The 13,294-nt window shown below is 46.3% G+C and overlaps 3 protein-coding genes across 3 annotated transcripts in view; all 3 read right to left on the bottom strand.

Moving 5' to 3' along the window:
- Positions 1 to 1,023: 1,023 nt before the first annotated feature.
- On the bottom strand, positions 1,024 to 2,988 carry LOC311060061 (GTP-binding protein 1-like; the record flags this gene model as incomplete). Its single annotated transcript, XM_084078188.1, has 1 exon — positions 1,024 to 2,988. The coding sequence occupies one exon, from the start codon at positions 2,986 to 2,988 to the stop codon at positions 1,024 to 1,026; it is 1,965 nt and encodes a 654-aa protein (XP_083934314.1).
- Positions 2,989 to 5,244: 2,256 nt separating this feature from the next.
- Positions 5,245 to 10,308, bottom strand: LOC311060060 (clathrin heavy chain 1-like; the record flags this gene model as incomplete). The annotated part of the gene is made up of 1 exon (XM_084078187.1): positions 5,245 to 10,308. Exon 1 carries the CDS (start codon positions 10,291 to 10,293, stop codon positions 5,245 to 5,247), a length of 5,049 nt encoding a protein of 1,682 aa, XP_083934313.1. The 5' UTR covers positions 10,294 to 10,308.
- A 1,993-nt stretch (positions 10,309 to 12,301) lies between these two features.
- LOC311061027 (equilibrative nucleoside transporter 1-like) overlaps positions 12,302 to 13,294 on the bottom strand; it is a gene marked incomplete at both ends in the record, with an annotated part of 1,401 nt that continues 408 nt past the window's right edge. The window contains one exon of the mRNA XM_084079500.1: positions 12,302 to 13,294. This exon is cut by the window's right edge and continues 408 nt beyond it. Coding sequence (XP_083935626.1) covers positions 12,302 to 13,294 — 993 coding nt within the window.

The raw sequence follows: 13,294 nt of genomic DNA, 5'->3' as shown, positions 1-13,294 counted from the left end.
AGCGAGACGCATGATGAAATAATAACCTATAAATAGCACCACGCACTTCAAAAAATCATTTTTTTAAGTGAGCTTCCATCACTGTGATGACCACTGTTGTTTCTAAATAACACCGCTCACTTCACACTGGGTGTGATTTTTTCTTTTCAAACAAGATTATTATTTTTTTGCACAGATTTTATTTGTATGTTTATGAATGGAGAACAATGGCTTCCATTATAGCATTCTAACTTTCCAGGAATAGAAAGCCTGCAGTTTCTATTAGCTTGGATTCCCCATCGATGATGTCACTTGTAGGCGGGTTTCTGAAAAGTCGTGGTTAATTTATAATGTCCCTTTCAGAGGAAGTCGAAAGCACAATTGTTTGTCTTTGAAATGTAGTGGAGTGAGTGAAGTCGTAAGTATCCGCCCCGGACAAAAAACAAAAAACTCAAGTAAAGTAAAGATACTCAAAAAATGCACGTAAGTAGGCCTACAGTACTCAAGCAAATGTATACTGTGTCCACCACTGGTAGCATGTGACGTTTTGAGTGATGAGAATTATTTCCACAAAAGTCCATGGACAGGAAACTAACTGTGGTTGTCACATCTCAATCTCAATTAATTTAGCTTTTTCAGACAGGTCCTTCAAATGATGTTTTATTTCCTGCAAATGTGGGTGGCTGTTAAGTGAAAGTCTTTCTTTTGTATCAATTTGTCGAGGGAGAAAAAAAGGTTTTCTCATTGTGGGATTTTGGGTCAACAGCTTCTCTTTTTTTTTTAGCGCAAGGGTATTACAGGTATTACAAGTGGTTATATATGCATTTAAATAAGATTGTAATGAAAATATATCATTATTATAGAAAAGATATATTGTAAAAAAAAAGTGCCATGGCATTTTATCTTTAAAACCTTAAAATCATTAAAATAAACATGCTCTGAGACGTAGTCAACTTGTCTGACAACACGGCCAACTTAACACGACAGCCCGCTGTGTTTAAGTTGTCCGCTTAAGTTGTCCGTTAAGTACGGCAGCAAGCGCTTTCAAGATTTACATGTGGGCCCTGATCCAGGAAGGGGAGTGCCGTCTCCTTCTGCATCTAAAGCTGTGGAGCTGGGAGCAGCATTTAGGGCTTTCTCGCTGTCCCACTGGGCTCCTCTATTTCTACGCCTTCTTGATCTATACCTCCTCCTGTAGCCAGACTCCTCATTGGCTGCAGTGCCTTCCGTAGAGGCCTCCTTGTTGCTCTGCATCTTGGCTTGCCGAGTCTTTGCTGCTGCCGGAATGCTGCTCCCCAGGAGCAACTTGGTGATGGTGCCAACAGCTTTTGTACGACCGTCCCTGAACACCAGCCTTTTGCCACAGTGAAGGTACTCGGGGGTCTTGACGAAGCGTAAACGGACGGTGGCCTTGTCTCCTGTCCGTAGACAGTCTTTGCTCATTGACAGGATGGCCGCCGTCTGCCTGATGCCACCGCAGTGGACCATAGCCTGGTATCTTGGACATATCGTGGTGGGGTGGTGAAGGACTAGGACCTCAGCCTCAAACTCCCAGGTGGCCTCTGGAGTTAGCTTGGGGGAGATCAAAACCATGCCTTTCCTTATGGATGAACGGTCGGTCTTTTTGAGAACGAAGGAGGCCGTTTGACCTCCACGGATCTCTGTAACAGTCATCCTCTTGCGGTGTATGGATTTCACAACAGTGGAGTTGAAGGTGCCGTTCCAGTCTGGGCCTAACAGCAGTGTATCATTGAGCCGAATCAGCCCACACAACACAATCCCTGAAACTACTGTGCCCACACCTGGAACCGAGTATGTGTCGTCAATCTGGAACTCGGCAGGTTTCTCATCGCTATAGGAGATCCTGGGGGAGAGTAGATTGAGGAACATCTTCAACAGGTCCACGTTCTCCCCCGTAACATTGGAGATCTGGAAGATTGGACACATCCTCTCAGAGCTGAAGTTGGAGGCTGTGACGATGACATCATCCTTGTTCTGGACGAGCACAGGGATTTTTCTGCAGCCTGGCGACTTTAATAACCTCTGTATTACCTTCAGTGTCTCTTTTAGGATGTTGGCTGGACACATGTCTATCTTAGTTACCACTACAAACACAGGCACGTTGAGGGCAAGCGCCAGGCCTAGGTGCTCTTTGGTCATGCCAACAATGCCAGCATTACTGCCAACAATAAGCATACAGAAGTCAGGCATGTGCCCCGTCATGCCAAAGATGGTGGTCTTGAGGTATTTGTTGTGGCCAGCAAGGTCGATGAAGGTGATGACCTTGGATGACTTCTCGCAGATCTTTGTCCAGTCCGAGTTGCCCCCATGGCTGTCCATCTTATTCACCACCTGTCCCTCTTGGTCAAAGCCTAGGATGTCCATGCCCACACTGCTGGTCCTGCCACTCTCCATTTCATGTTTGTGTCTGAAGAGCTTCTGGCGGGCAAAGCCCCTGCTATTGTCCAGCTCGCCATGGGTCAACACCCCCAGGAGTGTGCTCTTACCGGCGTCCACATTCCCCACCGCCGCTACCCTGACTTCCAGGAAGTCCTGTTTGCCCACTCGCTGACGGATCAAGTAGTCTCGTACCCATCCCCCGCTGTCTGTCCGTTCCCTCAGGAGGATCAGGTTAGCCTCGATCTGCTCACAGAGCGAGCGCACCGTGGCCACCGAAGCCTCCATGTTCTTATTGTCAAGGCCGTAGTCACCACCGTCTGAGCCCACTCCCACTACATAGATTGTCTCTCCGCATCCTTCATCCATCCGATCCCTTAGTTGCCGTAATAGCAAGTCATACTGTTTCTCTGTTGGGCTGACCAGAACCAGCTTATTACTGTTGTCTAAACGATCAGTAGTGTATTCGGCTTTGGTACACTCGCCATCCTCAAAGCTTTCTCCAATGGGGGATGTGTCATTCCCATGGTCTGGAGCAAACATGGAAGCTGGCACTATGGACTCGGCTGCACCAGGACATAAACCAGGGTCTGTCGATGTTAACGACGCCATTGTACAGTGTTGGTAACTAATTCTCAGGGGACGTTGATACACAGTTTACATGTATTAATTATTATATTATATTTTATTACATTTGCTAGCTTGTGTGAAATTGCATGAAGAATTAATTATGTATTGTAATTTTCTGAGAAAACATTTGATTTTATACATGCTTGTAATGACGATATTGTGATGTCATTGCATGATGATGTCATCTATGTGTGTCTGTCCCCTTTAAGCCCATATATGGAGATCCCCAAACCCTCCCAAGCTGATTGGTTGAAACCACAACCACAAATATAAAGGACCACAATGGAAATAAGCTCTGAATGATTCTGTTTGTTGTGTTTTTATCCTTTTGCAGAAAGATATAATTATGTTGACATAACTAAATCAATCTGTGAGGATTGGGAACCCTCAAAATACAAACAGGGGTGGAAGCTTCAGATGCATGAGGAAAATCTAAATTTATTGAAACACAAAAACTGAACAGAAAAATCTAAAAAGCCAAGAAGATATCACAAAAAGCTAAAAAACAACACAGTAAGCGAAAGTCACACAGTTACAAAGTACCTTCAAAAACCTAATGTCGAACACTAGTGAGAGACACAAGATGTACCTGATAGGACTCAGCAACAACTGAATGAAAAACGGGGTTTAAATACACAAACAAATAGAAGCAATGACAATGAAACAATTAATCTTGCTGTATATTGTTATTGTTTATTATAACATGTTTAATGTTACTGTATATTATTATCATTTATTATAACATGTTTAATGTTACTGTATATTATTATTGTTTATTATAACATGTTTAATGGTACTGTATTATTATTGTTTATTATAACATGTTTAATGTGACTGTATATTATTATTGTTTATTATAACATGTTTAATGTTACTGCTTAGCCATATTCAGATCGTTTTATGGAGTTTGTGGCTCCTTGTACTCTGACTGAGTCAGAACTGAAATAATTAAGTTTGTCTTGTTGAGCACATTCAACTGCTGCTGCAGTCAGCCAACAATGATTGCTGCCTGTGCATGGCTATTGTGCTGAGCCAGACATTTCGAAATTAGTTTTAATTTAAGAAGTGTTTTGATTTTCTTCTTTTTACTGTTTACCACAATAGACCTTTTTCATGGCAGCGGTGTTAGACAAGTTACAACCGTGAGTGACACACACACACACACACACACACACACACACACACACACACACACACACACACACACACTTTATAGATGGGATTTACATTTCAATTCCTCCACAAATAAATGACCTGCAACTTAGAAGTGCCTGTTAAAAGCAAGACAAATATTCTAATTGTTTTTTCTTTTTATTTACATTAACTCTATTCCAAAAGACTTTTGGGATTGAGCAGGAGCTACATTTAATTTGGAGCTTCCTAAAGGAGAGCCAATGATGCCTATTCTTTGAACAAAGCTGTTCCTGTGTAAAGGTGCAACTCTGTCGGATACTAAACTTCTTAAAAGGTTGAATGCTTATTAACAAATGAAAGGGAAAAAAGTGTAACTACAATATGTGTGCATGCCTGCGAGCCTAGGTGCATGCATGCATGCATGCGTATGTGTGAATAATTTTCACATTTTGTGAATTCATGACAAAAATTGTGTAGCATCGTAGAATCAAATTGTTGAATCAAGCAGTTGAATCGTAATCAAATCAAAGACTCACATCTCTACGGGTGATGCAGAATTAGTACCTACTCAGGCAATCAGGCATTGTGCTGTGACTTCAGGGTTTAATGATCATTTCTGATCCAGACAGTTGTGCTGATGGACCCTCCATATTTCTCATAGTGCCAGTACACACAAGAGATATGGTGCTGATCGGTCTGTCAGTTTGTGGGATTCGCTCAGATTCGACAGACAGACAGAGCGTTTTATGGATGGATGGTTAGCCTCTTCAGAGCCACACAGTAACATTACTTGTGATCTGCTTAAATTTCCTTTGAGAAAGAGAAATAAAATCCTAAGAGTCCTTCATGACAGTTTCAAAAGAAAAAAAAAAGTTATAATAAATAAAATAAAACTCTACAGTGTAATATAATGATGGGCTGGTGAAGGACTGTGGGATAGATGTACGGATTCTCCAGCCTACATAATGTGGCCTTTAACATGATTTATACTGAAAAGTATAAATCACCTATGGCACACCCCAGTGATTTATACTGAAAAGTATAAATCAGAGATTATATACTGTTGGTGCGCAGCACGGCTCGCAACCAGGTATAAATCAGGCATTATATGCCAAAACCGAAGTCTGGCTTGGTGGAGAGCTGGGCACTTGCTTGGAAAGAATAGCTGTAGGGCTGCAGAGGAAAGCTGAGGGGCTGCTGTGGGGTCATGGGCACAGTGGGGCCTGCTGCCAGCATCAGCTGGGGCGTGCCATAGACCATCGGCTGTGTCTTTGTAGCCTGCTCCTCCTCTTTCCTTAGGGCCTCTGAGGTTTCTAACTTGTCGACCTTGCCGAGGTACTCCCTCATGACCTGTATGAAATATGGCATACAAAAGTCCATGATGCTGTGCCTCCACGCCATCTCCAGCACCACGTCAGGCCGCATCAGGTCGTAGCAGGTGAAGAGGCATGCAGCGAAACACTCCTTCTTGTCCTCCTGTACAAACCAGGCCAGCAGCTCCTCCGCCAAATCTGTGTCCTTGGACTCTGATGTGTACAAAATGGCATCCTTGTAGAGTTTGTCCTTCTTGCAGAGCTCCACGCTCTGCTTCCAGCGGTTGCTGCTCTTGAAGAGGTAGGCGGAAATTCTCCTGAACTCAATCAGCTCGTGCTTCTCCAAGCGTTGGGCCAGCGAAATGTTGTCCACGTTGTCGTAGGTATCTATTGATGTCCTCAGTGCCCGATAGTCCTCCTCTGCGATGAACAGGTTGTTAAGTGCTTCATTGATAGATTTGTTGTTGTGGTTCTGTAATGACCACAGGTAGGGCTTGACTAGAGGCAGCTGTTTCACCTTGGTGAAGATGTTGACGACACGGGAGTGGTCCAGACTGGGGGACAGCACTATGAGCAAGGCATTCAGTAACAAAGGCTTTAACTCCAAATAGAATTGGATTGATTTATAGTACATCTCCACGTTGGCCACCTTGGTGATTATGTCCTTAAACTGTCCCTCCCTCCACGCGTCTGTTGGATGGTTTATCATGGTGATGATAGCATTGTCAAACTCCTCATACTTGTCATACAGGAAGACCAGCTCAGCCCACAGGTGGGCCTGCTCAGCCGCCCGCAGCACCTTGGGAATGTTGATGCGGGACCAGAAGAACTCCAAGTGCTCCCGCATCTTCTGGGGCTTGAACTTTGAGTAGAGAATTGCCAGCTCTGTGAACATGCCCATGTGAGCACGCTCAAGCCCAAGCGCAGCCTCCAACATGGTGATCAGCTCCTTGAAGTAGCCACAGCCCTGGTAGTATTTGATGAGGTCCTCCAACTCGTCGGCATGAACCACAACATGGAGGCCACACATCTGTGCTAGTCTGAACTCCTTTCCATGTACGCAGGAAAAGCACACCTCCTTCCAGGTGCGGGTGCTGTTGGCCTTTCGGGCCCCGTCCACGGCCGCCTGGTACTCGCCCAAGTGCACCAGAGTCAAGGCTAGCTGCCCAAAGTTGGAAGCATTGTTGTACAGCAATTTCGCTGCCTCATACATTTTCTGATCATAGCACCGGTCACCAACCTGCTGGATGTGGCCATTGTTGGGTCCGTTGATGAATTCTTCCAGTTCAGCCAGACGTTTGGTCTTGGCCAGGGCAAAGATCAGCTCTGTGTCCACATAGGACTCTCGGGCCTTTTTACGGGCCATCTGTAGGAACTTAACCAAGTCCTCCCAGTTACCGTTTTGATCGGCAGCCTGTACCACCTCCATGTATGCGGAGGGGTCGTTGCCTTTGAAGAAGGAGTCAATGGCCTCCTTGACCAGACCCTTCTGCAGCTGAGCCTTAGCCAACTGGCTCCACACAGCTGGCTCATTGCAGCGTTCTGCAAATTCATATGCCCGATCCAGGTTGCCAATATGATTGATCAGCACTTGCATGGCAGAGGTGTTGACGTTGAACTTCTTGAAGATGGCGAGGGCCTCTTCGAAGAGCTGGTTGTTGATGGCAATATTGGCAACGTCTGGGGCATCATAGTTGTCCAGCTTGTTGATGTACTGCATCACGTGAGTACGGTTGGCTTTGATTGCTGTCAGGATAAGCAGGTTCTGGAGGTTTCTATGATCATTGAAGACAGAGTTGTGCAACAAAATTTTCTCCAGCAGCTCAATGAGTTCGTTGGGCAGGTCTGCAGTCATGAAAGCCCTGACTGTGACTGATACCTCCTCTGGGTCCTGGGTCTCCGACAGAGCTGTCTGCACCACCTGATCAATTAGTGGTCTTCTGAAGAGGTTGGTCTCCACCAGCACACTGGCCCACAGCTCGGGGTCCTTGCGGTGCACAAGATAGCGAGACAGGCTCTTGAAAAGGGAGTTCTCATTGCACACATTGATGAGTTCTTGGTCGCACTGTCCTCTCTTGTAGGCCACATAGGCCAGGTGAGGGTCTCTTTTCTCACAATATTTGCCCACCATAAGGCTGTTATAATAAGGGTTCTCCATGAGGAAGCACTCTGGGTTGTTGTTGCTGTCAATGTAGATCTTGGCCACGGCATTGTGGGTAGCTGGCTCCTCGCAGCCTTCATGGATACGACTCTCCAACCAGGGCAGGAGAAGATTCAGTCTGTTCCTCTTCTCCACCTCAGCCACCAGTTCATCAGTGGAGAACTGTCCTCTGACCCCGAGGATCAGACTTTTGATCACATCTTCAGAGCAGTCCACATCAAACAGACCTCCAATCACCACAGGTAGACGGCTGGGATTCACTTTCTGCACATAGAGCTCAATGTACTTCTGCAGGTTGTTGCGGTGGAGGTAGAGGACTAAGTCATGGACAAAGTCAAAGCGGTCGCAGACAATGATGAGTGGCTGCTGGTCGGTGAGCTTGGCCTCCTTGAGAAAGTTTTTAATGCGCTCTGGGTCGTAGAAGTTGCTCTCCTTACAGATACGCTCTACTTCTTTGATCTGGCCCGTCTTGCAGGCTGCCTGTATGTACTTGAATTGGACCTCTGGGTCCTGGCTGAAGTTCACAATGGAGCCCAGGAAGTAGAACATACCTTCAAAGCTCTTGAAGGACTCAAAGAGCTCTGTCAGTGACTGTGTGGAAAGCTGCTCGTGGTACTTGGAGGCCACCTGGACACAGATCTGCAGGTTCTGGCGGATGTTTGCTGACAACATGGCCCTGAGACACTCCAGAGAGTATTGCACTGACAAGGTGCCAAAGAAGTTCACCAGCCACTCAGGGTTGAGCAAGTGTGTGTGAACTATGGTACGTTTGATGTCATACAGGTCAGTGTAGTTCTCAAGCGCCCTCTGCAGTAGACCAGCCTTCTCACACAGCTGGGCGATGTGGGCACGCTTGTAGTTGGTGAACATCTTGTTCCCCAGGATGGAATCAGCAACCTGAGGGGCATGCATCAGGTTCATCTCCAGCAGACGAGTCTGCAGTAGGCCCTCTGTGGGTCTGTCATTCTTCAGGGCATCCAGGAGGAAGGAGGTACACTGCTGTATCAAGTTGTACTCCGTGAACACATCCACAATCTGTGTGATGTCAGCCAGTGGCTCCTCGTCTTGGACCAACATCTGGGCGAACTGCAGGCCCTGCTCTGGATTAAGCAGCATCACATTCCTTAGCAGGAAGATCCAGTCTGGAGTGTAGACCACTTTCTTAGCATACAGGACAATCTTGGGGAACTGGAAAGTCTCAGCAAAGCACTGGATGACTTTGTTGGGGACATTGGCCCTCAGGTATACGCTGAGAGCCAAGGTGGTGTCCACTGTCTTCACAAGGTCACCCAGCTCCTCAGAGCACTCCAGCTTTTCTTCCTTCAGCCACTTCTCCAGCAGCTGCTTACGTCCTTGCTGGAGGACAGGCCGGCATAGCTCCAGGGACTCAAACTTGTTGAGCTGACCCTGGTCCAACAGGATGCCAAAGTACTGCAGCAAAGGAGTGGTCTGACCCGGCTGGGCCGGCACACTCTGGAAGCGGCAAATAGTGTCTGGGGTACGGAGAATACCCTTTGGTGCATTGGCAGCCACCTTGGCTGCTTCAGAGTAGTTGCCACTGGCAAAAAGGTTGTTGAACTTGTTTGCAAAGAGCTCCTCTGCACCAGCCAAATTGTTATTCACGGCTATGCGCAGAGCCAGGTCTGGGTTCTGCAGCACGTTGGTGATGTAAGGTATGATGTTCTCCTCCTCCACACACACTGACAGCACCTGTCCCTTCCTATTGACACCGATGATACCGGCGGTCGCTTCATGCGGCGCAGTGACAAAGATAGTCTCGCTGCTAATACGGTTCATGTAGATGCAGGTTCCTGTCTCCAGGTCATACAGGTGGACGTAGCCATATTTGGTGATTAGGAAAACCACACCCTGCTTGGAACTTATTTGCATGGCTACTGGGAAGTCATTCTGAGCCTCTGGAGGGAAGAGCACATCCACAGATCTCTTTGGAAAAGGTTGGTTGCCAATTGGAGGGGTGCCCACTTCAATGATGTGCAGCTTTCCTCCATCCTGCCCTCTGACGGCAAAGCAGAACAGGGTAGACTCTTCTGTGTTCCCCTCCATCTTAAACTGTGCAAAGCTGGCGGCGTGGCCTTCAATGTGCTGAAACGCCTTCCTGTCTACAGAGTACAACTGCATGGCTCCCACCACACGATTCTGTTGGGCCGTGATGCCAACAAGCAGGAGCCACTTCTGCTTGGTGTCCGTGCGGTAGTTGATGATCTGGCAACCCGCCAGGCTGGAGTGGCGGTCGAAGACTTTTACGGGCTGCGAGTCGCCCTCCATGTTCCAGTGGTAGACGGTGTTGTCAGTCACAAGTGCCACTGTGTTGATGGAGATCCACTTCCAGAAGGTCACATCATCTGTCATGGCGTGAACCTTCATCCTCTTCTTCATCTCAATGTTGAAGATTTTAAGGTTTTTGCCAGCTTTAAGTGCAAGGACTTTGCTGGCGGGATTCATTATGGCGCTATCGGCGGAGATGGGCCTGCGGATGGGCGTGTTGGGGTCGGCCATGTCAATGATCACCACCTGGGCCTGCTCACCCACTTTCTCCCTGATGCAGATGAACTTGTCCGACTCCATCGTCAGGGTGCTGAAGCCTATGTTTGCCGGATTGATCCCCAGGTTTTGGAGCTGAAAGTGCTCCTGAAGGCGGATAGGCAGGATCTGAGCCATGGCGATTCCTTTACTTTCTTCTATTCTTCCTTCTATTGCTGATAAACTAGGGATCCTTCTTTCAGATCTAGACGGACAGCCAGGGAACGGCTTGTCTGAATCCAAATAGGTAACTTCTAGATGTATGATATTTTAGTCGTACTTTTGAACATTTAGTTAATCATTTTGGATAGCATAACGACAACTGCCACTACATCAGCAATGTGCCATGCTTATATTTGATTCAGGAAAGAAATGTCTCTTACATCATATCAAACTAGACAACCCTAGTCCAATCAGAGATGGACTCACCTTTATATGGCAATGACGTGTCTGCCTGAAGAAGGAAAGGGGTCTTTCATTTAAAAACTCAAATCGTTTTTAACTACCTTGGACTACTGGTAGCAGCGCGCACAAGAAAAGTATCGCTGAGATAGATAGTTATCTCCTCTTTTGCTCTGTGGTTGAAGCTGGTATCACAGGCCTAACCCCCTCACCCGAATCTTACAAAAAAAGCCCTAGGCCTGCCAGTTATTATTTTTATTATGTTTTACAGTGTGGCTCTGTAGGAGGTAAGCAGTCTCAAAATGGTTTTGTCTGTCTGTCCGTCCGTCCGTCCGACTGACTATCTGGGGCTAATCTTACAAACCGCTGGACCAATTAGCGCCAACTTTCTTCCCATTAGGCCAAGGAAGTACCTCCATACATTTATTCATATATTTTGTTCACATATATGTTTTTGAAAATATTTAACTTTTAATTTTAAAGTATACAATGGAAGTTAATGGGGCTCAGATCAGGCTGAAGCTGTGCCCAAATATGGAGTCATACCCAAATATGGAGTCATACTTCATAGATGTGTCAGAGATGACTGACGTCTCAGACTGACCACATGAAGTCTGAGATCCACATGGGAGCCATGCCATTATTAGACCCTGTCTGACTGGAAAAAAAAAACTGTTCATCAATCAATATGATCTACGCCAGTGTTTCCTAAACAATGGGTCTTCTTCACTCTCTGTGCTGCCGTGGGAGAAGAGCACACTGCTCTACTTTCACCATTCTGAGTTTCCATGGCTTTTACGCAGAACAGTGTTGTTGTGTGTTGGAGTAACGCAAGACCCTGTCTTGTTTTCTCAAATCAATGAAAAAAACTGTTCATCAATCAATATGAGCTACACCAGTGTTTCCTAAACAATGGGTCGGGACCCATTTTTGGGCCACAGACCCATTATTATGGGTCGCGAGTAAAAGGAAAACATGCAATTATTTCATTAGATTAAAAAAAATCATTTTTCAGAACTAAAAAAAAAAAAAAAAAGATGAATGGAAATAGCAGATCTACAAGCTCACAACGCATTGCATTGCACCATTGTTTTATCAGCATAAACCTAACTGCAAGCATTTTTGCCTAGCATGTCGAATACTTAAGTCCAGGCCAAGAATTCCTCCCAGTAGTCTAGCTCTGAAAGACCCTTACCAAGTTGCACGGAAGGCTTAAAAAAAAAAAGAATATATGCACCAGTTTTATTTACTCTTATGCATTTGTGGTCCCCACTTCGTCTCTCCCTCTCAGGGGTCCTTGGCCTGCAAACGTTGAAGGCCCGGTCTATGCCATGGGTGTTCAACAGGGGGTCCGCAACCTCAGAATCACTGCAGGGGGAGGGGGCTGCCAAGTTATTGTTAGATATTTTTTCAAATATTAAAATATCTGAAATACACATTAACATGAATCCAACATATCAGCAAAGATACATTGTTAAATATATATACATTTTCAGTGATGATGTTGGTCACAAAATGTGCCTATCTGCCAGAAATAGTTTCTGAGAACAGACTTGACAGGTCTATGCAAAGACCACAGTACAAAGGCCATCCAGCTGTATGACAGAATGGGAGGCTTTCTTTAAAAAAAAACATAAGATGGAGGGACCAAGACCTAGTTTAATATGCAACACAGGGGTCCCTGCTTTGTCTCTGTATCAGCTAAGCGGTCATTAGCCTAGGGAGAAAACGTTGAAGACCCGTTCTAGATCATGGCTTTGATGGGGAATGATAGTGCTGCACCCAGCGCCAGTCCCAGAGACAGGAAGAAGACCATAATGGCTCCTGTTGTCTCTGCTTCATGCTGTGCGACCTTCTTGGGTCCAAAGCACATGCATAGGCTGGCCAGGTATCCATTGGAGAATGCAAAGACAGTCATGAAGAGGATGTACCAGAAGTCGTGGCCAAACCACACAGGCAGGTAGTTACGAGGCTGCACATTACACAGCATGAACAGAGGTACAAAGACCACACGTAGACCCACTAGAATGGGCAGCCAGATACTGTCCTCTCTTGGCCACATACAGACAGCAGTCAGGCTCCTTCCAATGGTGTCCATCACGTTGAAGACCAGGAAACACGAGACGGGGATGAAGTACTTGTCCCACCCTTTGTCATCTACGTCAGCTACTGTGGACTTGACACCCACTGTGATGGCTGGGAATGTTGCGATGGTAACGGTGAAGATGAAACACACACACATGGCAATCACCCAGATCTGTTTGAAGATGGCAAGAACAGAAACAACTGGCTTATTCTCCTCTTTAGTCTGACTGCCCACAACTGGCTCGTCGTCCTTGTCTGCAGTCAGACTGACCACAACAAATTGCTTGTCCTCCTTTTCAGTCAGATTGACCATAACAACTGGATTGTCCTCTGGTCGCTGCTTCGCTTTCTTTAGCAGGTCCTGCTTGTCCTCCTCCTCATCAGTGGATGTCTTGGGTCTGTTGCTCTCCATGTAGTATTGGAAAAATTCTATCTGGGGCAGTGCAAGGCAGGAGAAGATTGCCATTAGGATGACTACGCAGGCTGTGATGAAGTAGCCAAAGGCACTGTCCTGCAGCTTTGAGCCAGTGGCCAGAGCACAGATCATGGCGAATGCAGCGAATATGCCAGCCAGCCCTTGTCCAGTCATAATGGGCATGGTGTAAGACGCAGGTAGCAACCCTGCCAGTCCAAACAGGCTACCCTGGAAGAT

Source organism: Gymnoscopelus microlampas, assembly GCF_963454915.1.
Source record: "Gymnoscopelus microlampas genome assembly, chromosome: 14".
Lineage (NCBI taxonomy): Eukaryota > Metazoa > Chordata > Actinopteri > Myctophiformes > Myctophidae > Gymnoscopelus > Gymnoscopelus microlampas.
The sequence above is the reverse complement of the archived record's forward strand: the minus strand, read 5'-3'. Positions and strand labels throughout refer to the sequence as shown.